This window comes from Etheostoma spectabile, chromosome 10, assembly GCF_008692095.1.
Source record: "Etheostoma spectabile isolate EspeVRDwgs_2016 chromosome 10, UIUC_Espe_1.0, whole genome shotgun sequence".
In the NCBI taxonomy this organism is placed as follows: domain Eukaryota; kingdom Metazoa; phylum Chordata; class Actinopteri; order Perciformes; family Percidae; genus Etheostoma; species Etheostoma spectabile.
In genome coordinates this window covers 12,628,843-12,650,551 of record NC_045742.1, presented here as the reverse complement: position 1 = coordinate 12,650,551, position 21,709 = coordinate 12,628,843, and the positions used below count along the sequence as shown (strand labels likewise).

General features: G+C 39.2%; 3 protein-coding genes across 9 annotated transcripts in view; 1 reads left to right on the top strand and 2 right to left on the bottom strand.

Moving 5' to 3' along the window:
* Positions 1–685: 685 nt before the first annotated feature.
* Positions 686–9,913, top strand: srpx2 (sushi-repeat containing protein X-linked 2). Of its 2 annotated transcripts, none has more exons than XM_032527871.1 (11): positions 686–1,056; positions 3,421–3,498; positions 3,691–3,882; positions 4,250–4,426; positions 5,011–5,134; positions 5,224–5,345; positions 5,433–5,612; positions 5,730–5,863; positions 5,955–6,076; positions 7,447–7,992; positions 9,904–9,913. In XM_032527871.1, the coding sequence occupies exons 1-10, from the start codon at positions 1,011–1,013 to the stop codon at positions 7,625–7,627; spliced, it is 1,356 nt and encodes a 451-aa protein (XP_032383762.1). In that variant the 5' UTR covers positions 686–1,010; the 3' UTR covers positions 7,628–7,992; positions 9,904–9,913. The 2 variants fall into 2 exon arrangements, with proteins under 2 accessions (XP_032383762.1, XP_032383761.1); XM_032527870.1 differs by lacking the exon at positions 9,904–9,913 and adding an exon at positions 8,602–8,695 and having other exon boundaries at positions 7,447–8,539.
* sytl4 (synaptotagmin-like 4) lies at positions 8,779–19,702 on the bottom strand. 4 transcript variants are annotated; one of them, XM_032527846.1, is made up of 18 exons: positions 19,060–19,702; positions 18,894–18,959; positions 17,295–17,468; positions 16,227–16,442; positions 15,776–15,885; positions 15,472–15,571; positions 15,210–15,359; positions 14,480–14,597; positions 14,295–14,376; positions 14,108–14,202; positions 13,363–13,455; positions 12,715–12,893; positions 12,246–12,348; positions 11,366–11,527; positions 9,981–10,086; positions 9,793–9,898; positions 9,491–9,699; positions 8,803–8,945 (listed from the first exon to the last, which is right to left on the bottom strand). In XM_032527846.1, the coding sequence occupies exons 3-18, from the start codon at positions 17,426–17,428 to the stop codon at positions 8,803–8,805; spliced, it is 2,106 nt and encodes a 701-aa protein (XP_032383737.1). In that variant the 5' UTR covers positions 17,429–17,468; positions 18,894–18,959; positions 19,060–19,702. The 4 variants fall into 4 exon arrangements, with proteins under 4 accessions (XP_032383736.1, XP_032383737.1, XP_032383738.1 ...); XM_032527847.1 differs by having other exon boundaries at positions 14,489–14,597; XM_032527845.1 differs by lacking the exons at positions 18,894–18,959; positions 19,060–19,702 and having other exon boundaries at positions 8,779–8,945; positions 17,295–17,428.
* Positions 19,703–20,052: 350 nt separating this feature from the next.
* Positions 20,053–21,709, bottom strand: part of trmt12 (tRNA methyltransferase 12 homolog) — a 4,349-nt gene continuing 2,692 nt past the window's right edge. For all 3 annotated transcript variants that reach the window (XM_032527889.1, XM_032527887.1, XM_032527888.1), the window contains exon 7: positions 20,053–21,222. In XM_032527889.1, coding sequence (XP_032383780.1) covers positions 20,845–21,222 — 378 coding nt within the window. In that variant the 3' untranslated portion in view covers positions 20,053–20,844. The remainder of the gene's footprint in view (positions 21,223–21,709) is intronic.

Genomic DNA, 21,709 nt, shown 5'->3' with positions numbered 1-21,709 from the left:
CTGTTAGCCCTGTAGGCAAACTGCAGGGGGTCCAGCAAGGGGACTGTGATGTCCTGCAGGCGGGCCAACACCGGTCTTTCAAAGGACTTCATGACTACAGATATCAGGGCGACAGGCCTGTTGTCATTCAGTCCAGAGATGGAGGGTTTTTTGGGGACTGGGATGATTGTGGAACGTTTGAAGCAGGAGGGAACTTCAGATAGCTCCAGTGATCTGTTGAAGATCTGTGTGAAGATGGGGGCCAGCTGGTCTGCACAGATTTTCAGGCTGGATGGTGTCACACCGTCTTGGCCAGGAGCCTTTCTGGTCTTCTGTCTCTGGTAGAGCTGGCACACATCCACTTCACAGATATATATATATATATATATATATATATATACATATATATATATATACATATATATATATATATAATAATTATGTATAATATATATATATTATACATAATTATTATAACCTTATTCCCATATGGAATGACTGAGGCTTATATGAGTGTCATAATAAGGGGAAATCACGAATGTATAATCATTATATGTATCATTATAAGTCCCACTATAAGCTATAATAAAAGATAACTTATGAATGGACGATCTGTATTTTCATCCGTGGTTAACCTTCACTTTCTGGGTTTATGAGCTTTTGGAGGGGCGGGGTTTTATAAAATGGCTCAACCATCATGTTTAATGCATCCATGGTTTAGTGCCGCGGTGGGAGGAAACACACAAACACTAGAGGTCCGATAGCGCCACCAAGTGGTGTTTGCCTTTGATGATGAACCAGAAGGATCTTTTTCAAAGACTGCTGAGACTTCGGTATGACGGAGGCTTATTGTTCTCAGCGGGGATGATTGAGTAGCCTAAAGTTGTTTGTTTTTTTAAGTCGTTTGTTATGTACCCTACCAATTGCAAACTTTCCCTGGATTATAACTCGGTACTTTTTCAACTGGAATCTGGGTTCTGAACCAACGTGCGCATCAACCCGTTGTATAGTGTCATCCTTGTGTTTCTAAAATGCTCCTCAGCCGCTTTGTTGCTGTATTCCTTTTATACTTCACAGGTGAGTTCAAACTATAAAATAATATAAATCAGTAGGCTAGATTAGATTAGATTAGATACTACTTTACTCATCCCACAGTGGGGAAATTCCCCTATTACAGCAGCAGTTTTCTACATTAAAAAAGCAACAAAAAAAACAAACAACAGGCAAACAACAGACAATGTGCAAAATGTAGGCTACTGAATGAATGTGAAGTGGCATTATAAAAAATGTATTGTTAAGTAAAGTGAGGGGGCCATAGTACGAAAAATACTGCAGTGTAAGTAAGTGACGTAAACGTAACGGCTACTTAAAAAAAGTTGTAAAAAATAAAAACCTTATATCCTGATTGCTAGCACAAGTCACGCAGACATCCAAATCCCGTCAGAAGGGAAATACCGTAATCTCAGCAGTAGGCCAAATATCAATTGTATTAGATGCAGATGTGCTGAATTTTTGAGGCAACTGGATAAATGCAAATGGAGCCCACTCCTTCCTACAAGAACGAATAACTGAAGGGATGCAGCTAGCAGACTCCAGTTAAACTGAACTTAAATTAAGCTTGTAGCTGAACTGCCTTCCTCTAAAGGAGCCCCTCTTCTTTGCTGACCAGGCAGTTTAATTACAGCTCGGCTTCAATCACTGCCAGTTAATTAGTGAGCAGTCCCCCCTCTGGGCCAAGTGTGCTAAAGCCTTCATTAATCCTGCAGAGATAAGAGCGTGACCTGGGATCCACCCAAGCTCAGCTGCTAATGCAGAGTGATTGAAAGGATGCTGGTCACCTTTGTCATTAGAGATACATGAAGCCTTTTACAATTGTCAAACTACACACCTTCCTCTGGTGTGACTCATCCCTGCTTCTTGTACTTACTACAACGTGTCTACAACGTGCATGTCTCTGCGGTAAAGTCAGTACTGTGAGTGGTTCATGATGCATTGTGTGTGTCTTTGTGTCAGTATTCTACACTTTTAGTAGAAGTATTCAGATCCTTGAAAGTACCAGTGTGGAAAATGCTACTCCACAAGTAAAAGTCCTGCATTCAAAATCCTGCTTAAGTAAAATTACAGAAGTATTTTCAAAAGTATAAGTAGCCTGCTTGCTCTTCTAAAAAAGGCCCCAAGTGACTGAAATGTTATCAGATATTAGTGTTCTCTTATACATCCTTGGACATTAGATATTAATACTGATGCATCAATGCATAAGAAGCTAGTTTTAACTACTTTACTGTACAAAGCCTACCATTTGGTAGTGTGCCCCAGTGGTTCTTAGCCTGTGGATCAGACCCCTTTAAAGGCTCACAAGATAAATCTGTGAAGTTGTAACATTAATAATGGAGTAGAAAAATCCGAAAAGCAGTATTCTGATACACAAATATGTATATTATATTAATTTTGTGGATTGTCTGTAGTTGAGCCTTGCAGTGTAGACCACCAGACTGATGAGCTTAGCTTGTTTATTTCCTCTGTGACTAATTCTCTGTGAGGGGACTTGGGAAATATTAGTCCTGGGAAGTGTTACTGAGTGGAACATCTGGCTCATTATGAGAAAAATTGCTGACGATAGGTTTAATACACACACGGCTGGAACTATCTGAAGCAGCTTTCACAGAAAGGGAAGTTGAATGTGATGCAGCATTATTATAAAAACTGTGTTAGAGTAAACGTTGGTTGAGAGCCAGAAAACAGATTGGTTGAGCTGAAGCAAAGGAAGCACAGGAACTGCCTTGAGATGGGGGTGGAGGTTGAGAGACTGGAAAGTTTGGCACTCAGCTCTAAACATGGAGTCCTATTTGGAATTTAAAAATGGATAATGTGCCTCATCCACAACTGCTGAAAGAGGAGGATAACAGTGAAAATGATTTATTGTGCAATTCAAACTTTAGAATGAAGGTCATAGTACCCCCCCCCCACACACACACACACACACCCTTCTGCTTGTTACATAAAAAGAGATGAGGGAAAATCTTCAATTAAGTAATGAAAACATGCTGTTCGTCCTAATTTCTAGTGAAAACATTATTCATTTCAAAAGACCAGAAAATACTTGTTTTCTCTGCATATATTGTATATAGATATATACAATATATATCTATACAAAGATATATACACAGTATATATATATATATATATATATATATATATATATATATATATGCATACACATTGTTTTCTGACCCCGGCCTCAGGTCTAAAACCCTCAGTGGTTTCTGGTAGCATCACTGATTGCAAATCCAGGTGTCTATGGATTGGAATGTGATTGATCCTGTGTTAAAGGAAACCGGAAAAAAAGTTATGGAAAAGAGATTGTGTGGGGAGTATCCCGGTCACCTTAGAAATGGTCAAGCTGTGTTTGATGTTTCCTCATGTCTGACCTTGTTTTTTCAGCTGCCTCGGGGACCACAGGCTATGACAGCTACAATGACTTTGTAGAAGAACACTATGCCCCTCAACTAGACTACAAAAGTGCGTATGGAAAAACACACCCACTCACTCATTCACTCACTAGGGTGGGTGATGTGACAATATATCCCACCAGACAGTAATGCTGTCTACTACAAGATATTCCTTTAACACCTCTGGTATCCAAGTATACAACACTTCAGTACCCTGCTTTCCACCATTAGTGCTTCACACAGATTTTGGTTTTAAACACAGATCCACACTGGTGTCATTCTCCGGGTCTGACCAATGGAGAGGTGACCTGCCACTCCCCTCAAGGCGGGGCCCATAGGAGCACGTTAGGCACCCGCTGTGAGATGAGCTGCGATCAAGGATACCGTCTGCTGGGGAAGAGCTCCATTCAGTGCCTCGCCAGCCGACGCTGGTCTGGGACTGCTTACTGTCGCAGTATGTGGACATTGTGACTTTAAATTCCCATATGAGGCTGATATTGTACTTTATCCTTATTCAAAACATACCATTGCACTGGCTTACATGTTCCTTGATTAAAATAAACACACCTGCACTGTAGTTTATTTTGGGTCAATACCACATATCCATCTGCTGCTTTAAAATCTTAACATTGCACAAAATGTTTATTAATCCACTGCTGAAAACAGTCCCCAACAAATGCACTAGTTACTGGTGTCTGAGTAACATTTGCAAAAGCCTACATTGCCCAGCTGTTTTAGTTAATTATGTAGTTTTATTTTTATTTTTTATTTTTTTTAAACATAAGTATAAATTCATGACCTTTGTGGTGATTTTCTTTCAGGGATGCGATGCCATGTGCTGCCCCTCATTCCTCACGGCCGATACACCTGCACTAATGGCTTCATGGTGGACTCCAGGTGCGACTTTACCTGCGACCCAGGCTATCGCATCGAGGGGCAACACTCACGCACCTGTGAGCGCAAAGGATCGTGGAGCGGAGCACAACCAGATTGTCAAGGTACATATCAAGGTCTTATTTTTGCAGAAGCTAACCAGATATTTAAACTCAAAAGTCTTTGTTGAACTGCAACTAGATGTTTAACTTACTGCCATAATAGTATTTATTATTTGTTTTTTCATTATTTTGTTATGTCTTATACATACTTTTTACTGTAATACATATATAGATATATATACTGTATATATACATAAATACAGTATACACAGTATACTGTATACTGTATTTATGTGCTTGAGTGTAACAGTGATTTACATTAATGTTTATTACCTTTTAACATGTTTATTGTTTACACCAAATTCACTCATTCAAAGGTATATTCCTTCTAATTCATTGACTGAAACTCAGGCAATGTGTGTTACTGTCACGTTTTTCTTCATCTTTCACAAGTCATGTGTGTCACAGGCTTACAGTCATACAACAAGCATATTTCCTGCTCATCTGTTCTTTAAGTGACCCCAGAGCTGTGGTCTGCTGTCTTTCAGATCTTCATGTGCTGCTCTTTATCACTGCTAACAGTATGGCGGAATTTCCTTCCTGCAAAATCTTCAATATTGTTGTAATTTTCCAACGGTTTGTTTCAGATACAGATCCTCCAAAAATCAAGTGTCCTCCGTCCAGACTTAAGGTGGCCGAGCCTGGGAAACTCACTGCTATGGTGACCTGGGACCCCCCTACTGCTACCGATACTGCTGATAAATCACTTGAGTATATTGCTCTTTTCCTTTGCTTCCCTTTCCTGTTTACTTTAAAATGGAATTAAACACTCAGCCTTTAATGTACTTGTCTCTCTGCAGCGTAATATTAGTAGGTCAGGAGCCAGGCACTGACTTTAAAGAGGGAGCAAGCATTATCCGATACAAAGTGTATGATCAAGCCAGGAACAGAGCAGCCTGCAAGTTTATTGTACGTGTTGAGGGTAAGTTGACATATGAAATGAGCTTAAATACTAACTTAAAGACAGCATTATAACTTGGATGACACATTGGATTTATTGTTTCCACAGTGAGAAGATGTTCAGATCTACCGCCACCTCTGCACGGCTACCTCACATGCTCTTCTGATGGGAATAACTATGGTGCAACATGTGAATACCAATGTGAGGGAGGATATGAACGAAGGGGGCTATCTAGTCGTGTCTGCCAGTTCAACCGCAACTGGGGAGGAGACCCTGTCGAGTGTGTCCGTGAGTCTGCGTGAAATTGGCAATTACGCTTATGAATTTGCAGCATGAACATAATAGTACACTTGTATTGGAGAAGATATAAATGCAGGACGCAATTGGGATTTTGTGTGTTTGCAGCAATGGAGATTAAATCAGATGTAAAGACAGTCTCTGCTCTCCTGGATCAGTTCTATGAAAAGAGGAGGCTGCTGATCATGTCTGCGCCCAACATATCTGACCCAGACTACCAGCTGCAGAACATCATGATACAAGTGAGAACATGTTTTTTTGCTGCTGGTGTTTTTAAGTTTAAATAAACAAAACAAAAAAATTCTTAAATTTTTTCACCCTTGTTCCAACCAGAAATCAGACTGTGGATTAGACTTGCGGCATGTAAGCGTGATCGAGCTCCTGGGCTCCCCACCTCGTGAGACGGGTCGCATTAAAGAAAGTCTGCTCAGCGACGAAGTCATCGAGGGTTTGAGGTAATAGTGAGATACTTCATCTGTTAGTTATTCAGCAGTTATGGTTTATTCTGTGGGGAAAACATTATTCAGCAGTTATGGTTTATTCTGTGGGGAAAACATTATTCAGCAGTTATGGTTTATTCTGGGGGGAAAACATTAATTTAGTTGAAAAATTTCATCCTGAAATGGCTTCATATAACTCCCATTCTCATTAACAAGAGGAGTTGTTTCTCTTCATTCTATTTAAATGTCAGGAGCCTCATAATAAATAGGGATCCTGTGTGGAAAAAAATCCACTTGAAGGATTACCCCCGTTAAAAATAGCAACCTAATAATTCCAGGGAAGCAGTAATGGGTTTTTGACTACACTGACAGAACATCAATAGGAAACACCTGACTTTGGTTTTCATTTGAATCAATGAGTAAGATATTATTTTAAAGTCCACCATTTTGCACCAGATACAAGCATGTAGGGACTAGTTTATCTTAGAAGAGGCAGAGATATAGATTATTCCACCAATAGTGTATTTTGAGTAAGGGGTACTGCTCAATTTTTTCCAGACTGGAAAATGTCTTAAGTCTCTCCACTGACTCACATCAGAGTGAGGGCAGCATATTGAGGCACATTCTTTGAGTGAAACATAAGGCACTCTAGGACATGTAGGCAATCAGACATCACTATGGTACAGTAGAAGTAGATGAGGAAAGTTTATTCATCTGAACAGGGATGCTCTTTAGGGCTTATTGTCTAACTGATATCACCATAAATGTAAACAAGAGGGCATTACAAAGGTAAGACTGAAGCTGCGCTAATGAATATTCTGCTTTAAACCTGCAATAGCAGCTTTGTTTTTTTTTTTACAGTGTTACAGTGCATTACAGTTCAGTGCAAACAGCTGCTTATTTACACATCAGGCAGATACTATAGAATTTATTTGGTGATGTGTTTTTGGCAACCTGATAAACGCAAGTCCAACAATCACTGTACTTCTAGCTCTGTTTTGGTCTCCACCAACTCCTAAGGGAAATATCTGTCTCTTTATATGCTATATACTGGACTATGTTCCCCAGCTAGACACTAATGTTGTTGTTGTTTGGTGCTGAGCTGTTAACATATTCTGGGTTTATTATAGGTGAGCAGTGAAATTGAACTAAAACAGTAAAGTTGTCAACTGGAAAACCCAAAAATATTGAGGTGAAAGACAATAGAAAAAGCTACATAGAGCTGAAGAAAATGGCAGAGTTGGATAACAATCATCTGTAGATGTGTCACTATGAGTGACCCTCTAATGCTTTTTATAAAAAAATATTGACTATAGCAGATTTAATGTCATCAAAGAAGCAGATGGAGTGTTACTTTAATAATCAAATTTGTGTTTTTTCTGTAGACAAGCGTTCAGAATTTCCAGATATTACTTCAGCATGTTGCTGCTGGACAAGCTTGGAATGGACCGTGAACGCTTCATTACCCCAATGGCATCGGATGAGCTGTTCTCCTACATCGATAGCTTCCTGCTGGATGAAGAAGAGAGAGAGAGGCTGGAGCTCCACAGGGACTTCTGTGACTAATTTAATAAACCTCTCTGGTTGCCACAGTGATAAGCTCATTATTATGACCAAAACACAAGATGAGGAAGGACAAACAACCAGAAACCAGGTCCAGAGGGACATTAGGAGGGAAAAGAGGACAAGAAGGCACTTCCTTTTGTTTAAATGCGATCACTACACAGTGAAATGCTAGCACCGTTTTGCTCTCTCAAAATAATGATCTGAAATGCACGGAGGACAGAAAACAGACTTTACAGCTACAGAAAATACAGACAAGCTTGAATAAAACACATTAGTAAAAGATGAAATACATTTTGAACAATAGCTATGATAATATTAGGTTGGACACAGGATGTGGATTAGTTTTTTTATGTCGAGAAGTCCCTGTTCTTGTCTGATATTTAATAAGAATTTAAACTGACCCACTTCTGATTATACTATCAACAGATTATTTTTAAATCCAGCTGGTATGGACAAACAAGCATGTCTTGTCTTTGGGTTTAGTTCATTTTTTATTGGGTGAACAGAATATTCATGGCAACCTTGAGGTAAACACGGCTCTGATCACACAGTTACAAATTTAAATCTACATTTATAGCTGTAAATAGACACATTTAATAATTTCTAATAAGCTTTTCATACAAGTCATATATAAATTTGTACATTATAGTATCACGATTTGTAGAATAAAACTATCAGTTTATAAGGACCTGTTTTCCCATGCATCAGTGTAATTGTGTACACAATTATGAAGAAAAAAGCGACACATTACATCTCTTTCTGCGCTAACTGTCGAATGAATGAATGCATGAATTTGCATGAATTTGAATTGCAATAATATATACAGCCTGAATTTAAAAACATAAAATTATTGTGTCAATGCTCTTAAAATCTAACCAGGGTTTATCGTTGTGATGTTTTGGCACATTTTCAGTTACACCAGCCTGCAGTCGGGGGGGATGCATGCTAAAGATGAACCCCATGCAGCGAGACAGGTCTGAACAGATGTTTGGTGTTTAGCAGTCCAATGAGCTGTCACTGTATCTGCTTACAGCTAATCAGCGGTATACACGCTTCTGGTCTGACAAACTTGCAAAGAAAATTAATCCACAATCTCTTATTTTTCTCAGACCCCACAGCGTCTGCCCATTTCAGTCTCTAGATTCTTTTCAAGGGTCGAGTCCTGTGTGCCGTCCTCATTTGCCCTTCACCATAGTGGAACGCAGTGGAAGAGTGCCCTCTGCCCATGAGTCAGGGTACTGAATCATCTTCTTCCACAGGCTGACTTCCTCTCCAACTGAGTCCATTTCTACTTCCTCTTTTCCTATTTTTACAGTGCCTGCGGGAGTGAAGATTACATTAATGTAATCCTGAATGTTAAATGAGTGCAGAGTCTTTTTTACTATTAATGATGGCAAATTGCTTTTACTTTCACACTGGGGGGAACACATGGAAGCCATGATATTGCTTCAGCAGTAATTTAAAATTAAGTGTCTTTCTCACAAAGACAATTATGCAACTATTTAAACAAAATGTATTTATTTCTCTTTTTATTTCAATTCCACTTCGGCCACGTCTAGATGGGTAGAAGTGCAACATGAATTTCTTTTTTCTTTTAAGTACACAAACCAATTCAAGGTGTACTAAGGCCAACACAACAAACAAAAGAATCACTAAGAATTAGAGCCATTTACAAAAGGTGGACGATTCTATTCAAGACACAATTAACCAACTAAGGAAAGAGGCTTAACAAGATCTCACAGAAGAGCAATTGTCTAAGTAACCTACAAAGCAGAAAAATCTGATAAAATTCTCACAATCCACTTCTGACAACCCTAGAAGCCAGGTGAAAAGAAATGTCATGTTTTGAATTCTATCTTTTACCTCCTCCAGAGCTGAGACGGACTCCTCCCAGGAATTCGTTGCTCAACATGGCTTCTCTGTCCCACACGGTCAGCTCCAGACACATCTCCTCCAGCTGCTCCAAAGCCAGCTCCTTGTACACAAATGTGTGGTCATAGTGGGGGTTTAGGTTCTTCTTCACAACTGGAGTCTTCCTCTTTATGGTCTTGGTCTTAGTTGGGAACAAGTACCTGCAGAATCATAAACAGAGCGAAGTTTTGAAAGAGAAATGCTTGTATGGGGATGCAATGTGTAATTTTAAAACTGGAGACTTTATCACTAACCCTTTAACAAAGCTATCTGAAGTGTCTCCTGGTTTCATTGCCATCAAATTCTTTGCCTCTTTAATTAGGACCTGCAGTTCTCCTCCCTCAATCACCGACTTTTTGCCTGAGGAGAAGAAGACAGACACTCTTAGAAAATCAAGAAAAAGTGTAACAAACACAGTCAGAGCTTCTTATCATAGTCCTACCTTTGGTTTTTTCAGTTGTTGGCGTTTTAGGTGTGACATACTTCAAGGAGATCACCAACTCTCCTTTGTACTGAGCAAAAGCTGTAGATGGCACAGCAGGGGCAGACTGTAAGAAAAGTACATTATAGTATTAGATTTAAAACAACAAAATACAGCAAGAAAAATCTCAACATTACCTAATAATAAACATTTGACAAAAGTATTTACAAAAAGTTCCTTTAATTAGGTTATTAGTCATAAAAAAAAGAAAAAGTGTGCAGATTAACAATTCACTCGCATTTATTTAAAAAAGGAAGTTTTTAACTCAACTAAATCTATAATGGATTCTCACTTTCTAAATGACCTTAAACACAATCTTAGTGTTGACACATCTGCCAGCATATCTTTCTATCTATCTATCAGAGCCAAGCTCTATACAGGTCAGGGTTTACTCCTCACAGCCAATCAATAGCTTCACCTTGTTTAGATTGGTTAGACTTTTGGGCCACTGATTTTAAACAAGTGCACTGGTGATCATCATTTGATCAGCAAAGATTAGTTCTGTCAAATATGTCATTCAGAAACACTTTGTTTGTTAGCTTGCATAACCCTTTGTCAATCAACTGTGTCCTTCATGTCAGTAATAGCTCGGCTAGTTTCAGCTAATGACCACTGTTCCTCCTTGTGGATGCACTTTGCCATGATTTGAGACTGCTCCCCTTAATATCCTCTTTTACTTCAGTTTTTATATCCATCCTTTGTGAAATTTTAGCACACATGATTTTGTCTTTTGGAGCACTTTTTGCTCTCTCTTGTTCGTCTGACAACTCACTTGACTGCCAGACTTTGGTTTTCTCTGACAAACGGTATTCAAAATAGCATTAAACTTATTCCTAGCAAAAGTATTTATAATTGATACAAAAGAGGTTTAAAGAGGTACCCAATGTTTTTTTCACCTCTAGTAGCATTATGCAGCAATATTTTACTTGTGGGTCCTCTTTTTGTTTAATCTAATGCACAAGGTTGCATTCCTGCCATTGGTTTCACACACTTCCACAGATCTACATATGACGGTAATGCAAACAACGCAGGTTTAAACTTTTAAGAGAAATTGGTATTGTCTTATGAGGAAGGATCTCATGAGAAACACTAAATGTAAACAGAAACTATGAGTACAAGAAAACGGACAAATTACACTTTTCACTCCAATTTCCTTAAGGGGTTTACAATACTTTGTCTGGACTACACAATATGGATCAACGGACCCAAAAGCAAACAAATCCATCTTCCACAAGGGGTATTCTGTGGAGTTTTTAACCAAGTTCAAGAAAACTCCACAGGGTACCTTTCACAAAGATGTCATCATGGTTCACTACAGAAAACCACATCCAGTTTCTCTGATCTACCTTTGCCATGAGAGCCACGCGGTCCTCGTATGGGGAGTCAAGGTCTCGGGTGTCCAGCGGGATTTCCACCTCACCAAGGAAAGCGTTGCGGCTGAAGCGACCATGATGCCAGACTGATATCAGCATGGAGCGGGTGAATAGCTGAGAGCGGCTGATAGAGTACTGGTAGTGGGAAATGAGGGACAAATTGGATGGATCAAAGGCATGTCTCTCGCACGAGTGGCACACACCACACACACACACACACACACACACACACAACACACACACACACACACACACACCACACACACACACACCACACACACACACCACACAGCACACACACACACACACACACACACCACACACACACACACACACACACACACACACAACACACACACACACACACACACACACACACAACACACACACACAACACACACACACCCACACACCACACACACACCACACACACCACACACACACACCACAACACACACAAACTTTTTCCAATAATCATGGAAACAGAGATTAAAGCAGAAGATAATATTCAGATCTTATCAGAAGTTGCATCTAAAATCTTCTAAATAATTTCATCCTCTTTAAAAGCATATCCAAAAGTCAGTTTTGTATGAATGAATTCATCCAGCTGCTGCCCTTTTAGCAGTTTTGTTTGTCAATGTATTTAAACCGATTCTACGTTGAACTAAAATCAATATTTGACAACTGCTATTCTAATTTGCAATGCCAATTCCAATCTTCAAGTCTCTGTAGGTGTGGTCATTATTTGCAGGCTGCATGGCACAAGGTCACTAATCAGGGAGTGTCATTAAATCAACAGAATAAGGTTAACAGTTGCGGTATAGTTAAAGAGGTGCCAGTTATAAACCATCACCTTCAGTGTTTCTTTGTAGACAGGGTTGATCGTGTTTCTCTTGATGCTGGTCTTCCTTTTGCTCTGGCGAGATTTGTCGGGGAGTAGGTAACATTTGACGTAACTGAAACACAAAAATAGAAATGTATTTCAAACAGTGTTTCTCCCAGACATGGCCAGTGGCTCTTTTGCTGCATTTCCTAAAAGCTATGAAAAATATCTGATGACATTGAATTTCCTGTGAAGCTCAGTAATCACCTCTGGGATGTGACTATCAAGACTTTTGTAAACACCGCAACTTCTTATCGAACTGATCAAAGCTGTGTTAACATCCCTGAGGGGTGTGTGTGCTGTAGAAAAATGTCAAAGCCACAATCTGCACTCTGAAGGTCAAAGTTTGAGTGAACTGTGCTTGAAATTATGTGTTTTGCACCGTGGAGCGTCACATTTAATCTACGCCTGGAAAAAAAGAAAGTTTTTTAATATTCACGGGTGGGAAAGCTGCCGTGAGGCATCGCCGTAGGCCAGCCCAAGGCACTCCTTGATGAAGATGTGGAGGTTTTGGGTGGGTTCGTCATAGCTCATAGAGAAGATGAGGTCTCCGCTCACTTCCACATTGGTAAAGTCTCCTGCTTCACTGTAAATACTCATCATGCTGCCCAGTGTGCTCTGGAGAAACATACATACAAGTTTTATTGACACTAAATATTGACATTTAGATATTATTTTGACAGGCATACTCTAGGCTTAAGGCTGCAGATCACAGTTTAAAGAGATACAAATTAGAAATAACATTAAAGAAAAGTCATATATAACACATACATGCTGGCGTGTTAATAGAAAGGGACAAACAAATAAGCAAAGATCAGGATGATTTTGTCAATATCTAAATTAACAGTGACCGTTTATGTGCTGCCCCCAGCTGTGCTTTTCCTTGAAGCTTTGGTAACTATAGACACATTTTGGTAGACTTTACATACCAATTTCACACTTTCCTAACTTGCTGGAGGATATCCTGAGGTTATAGATGCTTGTTCAGATTATCTAACATCAGTTCCGTTCTGACAGACATAATGAGCTGCTTTTCAGAGAGCCTTTAGAGGACTAATGCGAGCTGTGAGAAATGTCAATACATTACCCCTGAGCTATGCAGGCTGTAGGAGCTCGAAGCCATTGTCTTTTTATGAAAGCTAACCAAGCTGTCAATATCTTCATCTTCCTCTCCATCTTCCTGTGGCAACATAATACACGTGTTACTCAAAAAAATAGAAAAACACATTTTAGTCAAATTATTGTCATTTTAAATATCAGAATGAATGAATGATAAAAACGGTCTGAAACATCAACTGTAAATGCAAGGCTTTAGTGTTCCTTATTCTTACAATTTGGTAGTGACATTCAACAAATAACACACACACACAGCAGAGCAAGAAATAGCCTTAAAAGGTCACAATTAAATGTAGCCACCAACAGGTTTTGTTTTGAGCAAGAGACTTGACTGGCACCTTTTCTGTTCAAGAGATTCTGCTCTGTCACTCTTACTATCACTCCTGCTTGGTAGCTACAGTATATCCAACATCATTCTTGGGAATGTGGAAAACCTCAACCTAAAGTGTTACCTGAAGTAGTGTTGGGGATGCTGAAAAATTACTGCATCACAAATAGAAGGATCAGTTTTTTGTCCCTACACTTCTTCCTTATTGTGGTGCTCTCAGAATGAAAACAAAACAAAAGGAAAATGTTTGACTAATATGGCAAAAACAAAATCCACTTCCAGGCAATTAAGTTAATGGAAACATTTTTTTAAACTTATCAAACATTAGACATAACAGACTCATGAGAAAACGGTATGAGAGTAAGAGTATCAAAACTGAGACGCTTACCTGTATGTCAAGGCCTGGTACAGATTGGCTCCTGTTGACCAGTGAAGCCTTTGATGTGTCCCGTCCGTCACGCAGGTCCAGCGTCGATACATACTCTGTTATGAACACACGGAACAGCAATTCAGCTGCAGTGCTTATTGTGGAAGTAAAAGAAGAACAACAGAATTGATAATATTAAGATGCCAACCAGGAGGGTTCGGAGATCGTTTGACGCTCTTCTTAAAAAGTCTATCAACATCTATCTCTGGGGTTGGACGAACATCCGCCGCCTGTAATGACAGAAACAGGGCCTCACAGTCACAGAAAAAAAAAAACTAAAATATAAAATAGTTTGAGATAGAAATATGACCGTGTCACTTTAAAGAGTCGTACAGTTCTTACAACTTCCGAGTTGGCACTGTCAACGCTAACGGTATCTGCTTTGACTGGAGCGCTCCGAATGGCAACAGTGGACCCTGCTGGGCTGGACTGAACTGAGCGGTTCTCTCGCCTGTGTAATGATACAAATCATTATTAATTATGGCTACAACTTTTTACATTTAAATACATTTAAAATAACTTCAAATCGTGTGTGAACTAGTGTCTACATGTCTTCCCTCTCATCCCAATTAGCCTGAAACTGGCATTCCGGACATCTTGGCAAGTTTTGTATGCCATCTCTGGGTTTTTACTTTAACCGCAAATAAAGATGAACAGGACAGCACTTTTATTTATTTATCAATACACGACATTTCAAGAAAATTATCCATCAGCATGCAGTCTCCACTATAACATTTGTCTTTTTTTAGTGGAAACTATGATGTTTAGAATTGCAGGCCAACTAATCCAAATGTATAGTAAAAAAACGTATTGTGATTACTCTTATTTATGTGATCATTGGAGGATTATATATATATATATTTTTTTTAAACAAACTACAATGTAGTTTGTATTTAAAAAGGAACTGAACCGCTTGGCTGTCTCAACTTAGACTACTTTAGACTGATCATCTATGGGGGAGGAGTGCCAAACACTACACTTCCTGTCTAAAATGTTGTCCCTAAATTTACCGTGTAGTGTTTGTAGTAGTGGTGTTTTTAAGAGTAACTACAGGTGAGTTTACCTTTGTTGCTCAGGGGTCACATGACCAGACTCAGTGTCTGTTTTTCTGCTACTTATACTGTTGTTTTCTGCAGACTCTGTGTCACTGTGTGTTGGTTTTGAACAAACTTCCGCCTTTGAAGCAACAGAACCTGAATTCCCGTTTGAATGACTGTAAAATAAGGTTTTAAAAAAACACGACAAAAAAGGTTGAGATGTTCTTAATCTGAGTCGGAGAATCCATTTAAATTTACAAAACTGATCTGTGAAGAATGATGACGCACTCTTTGTTTTTCTGCTTGATCCGCGGCATAGGAGTGGGAACATCAGGGTTTATTTCAGTACTCCTCAACAGCAGTTCTCCTGTTGTCTCACACTTCTTTGCTAAAACACAGAACAAAAAGATAAATTACACTTCCACACCAGTAAAACAAAATGCTATCATGTTCCTGCAGTTTAACAAATCCCTCCTACTGTTCTTGCTGGGACTACATTCCAGTGACTGTGGGTATTTCATTTGGCCCAGTCTGAGAAATGTTTACATTCCTGGTTAAACAGTCAGTACCCACTTCCTCTTCCTGTACTCACACTGAGGTTTCTTTTTCAGGGAGACTTTCACTAGGTCATGTCCAGGCGTCGTGGAGAACCGGTTAAACCTTTGATCGTAGAACCAGTCACCTGTCCTTTTCTTTAGATCCCTAGAATCCAATATAAATACTTTTTAAAAAGGTCTAAATTGAACAGAATTTACACTTATTTATCAGTTAAATAACAGATTTGAATGTTGTTGTTTTTTTACACATCATGTGAGCTCAATAAAATTTTGCAACATATTGTGCATTACTGTTAGGATTTATACATACATTGGTAAAATGACCAGCTCTGGTATTTCAGAGGTAAATCTATTGCAGTCAGCAACCCCTGCTACGGTTGGTAATTCAGAGGGACGTTTGCACATTTTGAACATTTGTTGACCAATAACACAAATTTCAATCATTCTGTCAAGTTAATGGAGAGTATAAACAAAACAATGTCTTACAACTCTTTGGCACACACGCTGCACAGCCATGATCCTTTGGAAAGGACTGTTCGGCAGTTGTTGCACACATGGTGATTGCAAATCTTACACTGGCTGGAGAACACTGTCAGTCGACTCAGAGGTTCCTGGCATCTGCCACAACTACGCTGACTGTATCTTCCACTGCCACGTTTGGCCCCTTTCCTCTTCACGTCCAACAACTCTGTCTTCAAACGCCTGACACACACACAACAAGAATGTTAAAGAACAAGAGAAGTTGTCCTATGAGTTATCCTTCTTGATCGGGTCTAGTGTCTATAAGTAATTTTAAATATTGCAACTTTTTGTACTTTTCCTTGCATTACACTTGACAACACTTAGATAAGTGAGATAAACCTTATTCATTTTGGGGTTTACATTACATTAACAGAAGATTACATTTTCAAGTAAAAATGCCAAAAATGTACTAGTTCCAGCTCCTGTTCTGATTATAATATGAATATTTGCTGATTTTCATCGTCTGTTTAATAAACAAAGAATTGTTAGTCTTTGGATTTTAGACGGTTGGTCAAACAAAAATTGCAATTTGAAGATGTCACTTTGGGCTCTGAGACACTGTTTTTTATACATTTTATAAAACAATTTATAGACAAAATAGTTGACAGATAAACTGATGATTACTTTTTTTAAATTAATCGTTACTTGCAGTCCTAATAAATATCATGAAATGACAGATTTTCAGCAATCAAGGTGGTGCACATTGCAACACAAACATCTGTATATAAAGATAAGATTTGAGATCTTTGTTGTCCACTACATGGCCTCTAGTGTAAATTTGTCTTCAACACCCAGAAACTAAGACTGGGTAATGTTTTTTTTTTTAACGGGTGTCAAATTAAACTTACTAGTATACGTAGTAAAAACAAAGTGTATAGTGATTAGTTTAAAAAAAAAAATACACTTGACTTAGCTTGAATTAGTGATACCTTGAATTTAATGTATTGGTACCTTCATCAATGATAAGTGGGGGGAACTAAAGTAAGTTAGTAAACCATGAAGTACTATTAACATGAAGTGCTCTCTTCTCACCGCACACGCTGCTCCTCGGCCTGTCTCAGCTCGCCGTCCCGTTGCAGCACCCCCAGTATCAGCTCCCGCTCAGAGTCAGACAGGAAGCCCAGGTTGATCATGTCAGCAGCCTGGGGCATTGTGCCTTGAACCATGAACCCTTAGCGCAGGTTAACTGGCTCAGCGCAGTTGCATCTAGACAAAACATCAGGAATAAACTCTCCACTGTGTTACTGCTAAATGTTTAATTAAATACTGGCAAAAAACAAAAAAACTGACAGATTTACCAGTAAAAAAGAGAGCTCTTGACTAAACTGGAGAGCTTGTTTCTCTATTATCTTATGAGGATACCTCAGAGCTCTGCAGTAAAAAAGAAGTACATAGTGACTTGATGTCCTGCAACGGTGAAGATACAGACAGGCAGAAGCAGCTGCCTGTCGGTCTATTTCATCATTTAAATGACTTAATAAATAAGCAACATTTCTTTCATCCTGTTGGCCTCCATACCGTGAAGCCTTAGTACTCAACTCTAGTTTGTAAGTAGAGTTGTAGCCTCATTCTTGTAGCCTATTTAAAAAGCCTCATGTTCACAAGTCAAAAAGGATTACCCATGAGATCAAAATACTGACCCTTCGGCATGTTTTTCATATCATGAAAGGACAGGAATTAATCTACAACTTTAGCATTTCAAAAATGATAAACGACTAAAAAGAAACCTCCAGGAGGATTTAAAATCCCACAGAAAGCCTCTGCCTGGGTGAAAGGTTGTTTTGAGTGGGAAAGGGAAAAAACAACATGAACTATGTAAGGTTCCCACCCTCTAAGGACACAAGGAACCGGGTGGAGTTCAATGGCTAAAGTTAACATTTGTTAATCCCAACATCAAGCTTGTCATCTGTCATGTAATGTTACCATCTGAAACTTTACCCTCCATTTGTTTTTTTTGCATCAAAGGAAATAAAAATGAGGAGGAACATGTCTGGATTGGCTAACTAATCAGTGGTAATACTTCAGTTCTAAACTGCATTGAAAACTTGACACCCCCCCCCCCCCCCCCCCCCCAATCAATGTTTGAATACCTGGAGCAAGTCTAGCTCAGCAATACCTGCAGGGCAATTTAAAGACAAAGTTTAACATTCAAGGAAATGGCGCATGCGTGTGTATGACCGAGAGAGTGAACCAACTGGAATAATCCTAAATTTAACCAAATTCGGAATTCGTTTAAAACAAACATTGATACGGAAAAGTAGTAGTTTTGTAAACTGTAAATGACATTACAAACATGAAACTCCAACACAACAAATCACACAAATCATGTGTCTTGTTTTTGTAGATCTCCAATCTTTGATAAACTATGTCGAAAGTCAGATTTCAAGGACTTTGATGAGCTGGGACTCCAACGGTCGGACCTTTACGTAGGTTACGTTACGTTATCAACTGAGAATAAAATAATGCTAACTTTACTCCATCTTCACTTTATGTCTTTATTACAGTTTGCTTTGACTGTGAAGGCTGAAGATTTGAGGAAACGATTCGATTCTTTTACTACGTGGATACGTCAGAAATCGGCTAAATATAATACAAAAGAGAACTATGTTAATTAAGTAAAATGACACACACCTGTTGTGAAAAGTCGACTTTTCCACCGCTACACGGTCGCGTCACCACGGGCGACAGCGATTATTCCTGACAGAAAACACAACGAAAACGGTGAAAAGGAGCGCGCATACAGCGCTTTTAAAATGATTGAATTTACGTGTAACTATAAGCTACATGCTTTACTCACTTTGCTTGTCGGCTATCTCGCCGCCTTTCCAACTTCTTCTTGCCTCCCGTGTCCAAACACAGTTGACTTAGTGCGCGAGAGGAGTCCCCGCACTACCGGAAGATAAGGAAAGTTTGCAGCAGACAGGCAGGAGCGCCTCTCCACATTTTCCATGACAGGTACATTTCCTTAGCTCTATTTACCACAGGAGGGCTGGATGTGGAAACGTTGACCCATTCAAACAGTCCATTAATTAGCTCCGCTCTCTTTGCCGCCCAAACAGTAACAGTTGGTGCAGAGCTTTTACTTTGAAGAAAAATACAATTGGCCGTATCACGTAATAAATCCGAGAAATGCTAACGAAAAAGGCACTACAGATGGTGTGTCTGTATAGTTCCCTGTTATACACTATGCCATTATTTATTGTCAAGGCTTATGCAAAGTGATGGTAGAATACATTCAGCTATTACTCCGCCTATTAAAACCGGCCGGCAAAGGAACAACAGTTTTAAAGTCTCACCCAGACTTCACAACAAATCTAGAATCCAAGAGGTCAGTATGAGATATTTTCTCTCCCAAAAAAAGATACATTAATAATCTTTTTCATAGGGTCTATCCTCCCCGTTGTAAATATCTTATTACAAAAATATTATATAGTTTATTGCTGAAACATCTGATTGGCTGATTTTAGACCCATCAAATTAAATGTGCACAAGTGACTCCACATATTTATAGACTGAGACAAACGACTGCAGATACAGGTGGGTGACATAGAAAAACTAAATGAATTGTCGTCTTAATGTATTGGTCCACCACGAGCCGCCAGATCATCTTCAGGGCTTTCTAGTGGAAGGATCAACACCACTCATCCTTTAGACATTCCCTTATTTGGGTCCAATAGCTCCTGTTCAATTGGGGTCAGACCTGCTGACTGTGAAGGCCATATCATATGATTCACATAGTTTCCATGCTCATGAAACCAGTCAGTGACACCCAGGAATGTATGCATTAGCATTCTGTTAGTCCACTCGTTTATTCAGGTTTTCTTCCTTTTGATTTGTTTCCTTTCTATGGCTCAAAAGTGAAACTGTCAAGTAGTGTTTAATTAATTTAGTGTTGATTAAATTGGCTGCTGCCTTCTGAAGTTAGATATATTGACAGAGTAGTGCTTTGTTTTTTTTAAAGATGATTTTTTTTTCCCCCTTTATTCAATAGTGACAGAAGAAAGACAGGTAAGGGGAGAGAAAGACAGGGGATGACACACAGCAAAGGAAGCCAGGCCGTTGCAAAGGACTCAGCACTCATGGGGTGCACACTCTTACTGGGTGAGCTAGAGGCCGCCCCAGCAGTACTGTATGTATGATGTGAGTCATGCCTCAGTCTAAAGCTTTCATTTTAGCCAACCACTAGAAATTTAGGGATCAAACACCAAAAAGAAATTCAGTGAGTCCCTTGAGCAAGGCACCAAAACCCACGAACGCTGTCGAACCGATAAAGGCTGGGGATTTAGTATGGCTTGGCAGCTTCCAGATGAGATTATATTTGTACGAGTATGAGGCAGAGCCCTTCTAAAAAAACAAAACAGTATTTGTGCACAGTCACCCCGCCCTGGAAAAATAAAGGTTTATAAAAATACTGCAGTTGATTTTACTACCTGACTGATTAAATAACCATATAGACCAGCTGGTGTAGTGTTTGGTTGCACTGGAAACTTCTGAACTATACAGTTGCCTATTTCTTCTCTAGACTGCAGCACATTCAAATGAAGAACGCCATAGGGTCCACATCTGTATTTATCTCCTCAGCTCAGGATGGTCTGCACTCCAAGTCCAGCACAACATGGTGAACATGAGGTGCATATGACTTCACATGTTCTATGTGCTGGTTGGTTGTTATCCACTGGGCACCAGTAATGTCTTTTAAAAGAGAAGCGATGCGGTTTGCTGTGTCATCAGCCCAGGCCTGCCACACCTCTCTGTCAGCTTTCTTCCCGGAAACCCTCTGGGTGGCATCCTTGATTGCCTGGATGGCTGCAGTGTTTGGTAACACTGAGGTAACGTTCTGGTGAATGTGTAAAATACCACCAGTTGTTCTCTTCAGCAGTCGACAGGCAACAGGCCAGCCGTCCTCAGAGCTCGGTATGAGACCCAGGTTCACTCGGTCAGCAATGTCACACAGCTGGAGCTAAAAAAAAAAAATTGTAAAAGGGAAAAATTATACAATACATAATATTGAGATGCCTCTAATGTCTTTTAGAAAAGAGAAATTCAAATGTTCCACTGCTGTGATACCACAAATATGCTTGCAATTACACTGGAAGAGAAAAAAACTAAGCAAAAAAAATCAAACATCAAATCTAATTTTAAAGGGTTGTGAAAAGCTCCTGGCAGAGTTTAGAAGTGAGATATATCAGTTTAGTATAAAAATAACAAACAAAACGATTAAATTATAATCTACGGAGTTGCATAGTAACAAGTGTGATGTCAAAATAACATTGTTTATATATTTGTTATTGTTTTGAAATAAAGTTCTAATCCGTTTAAATGAAAATATATGTATTGCAAGATCACATTTGCAGTGGATCATAACAATATATTTCAACTTAAACTTATGACATACAGTGACAGACACAGTGGAATAGTTGAGTTTCACCTCCAGAAATTGAATTCTA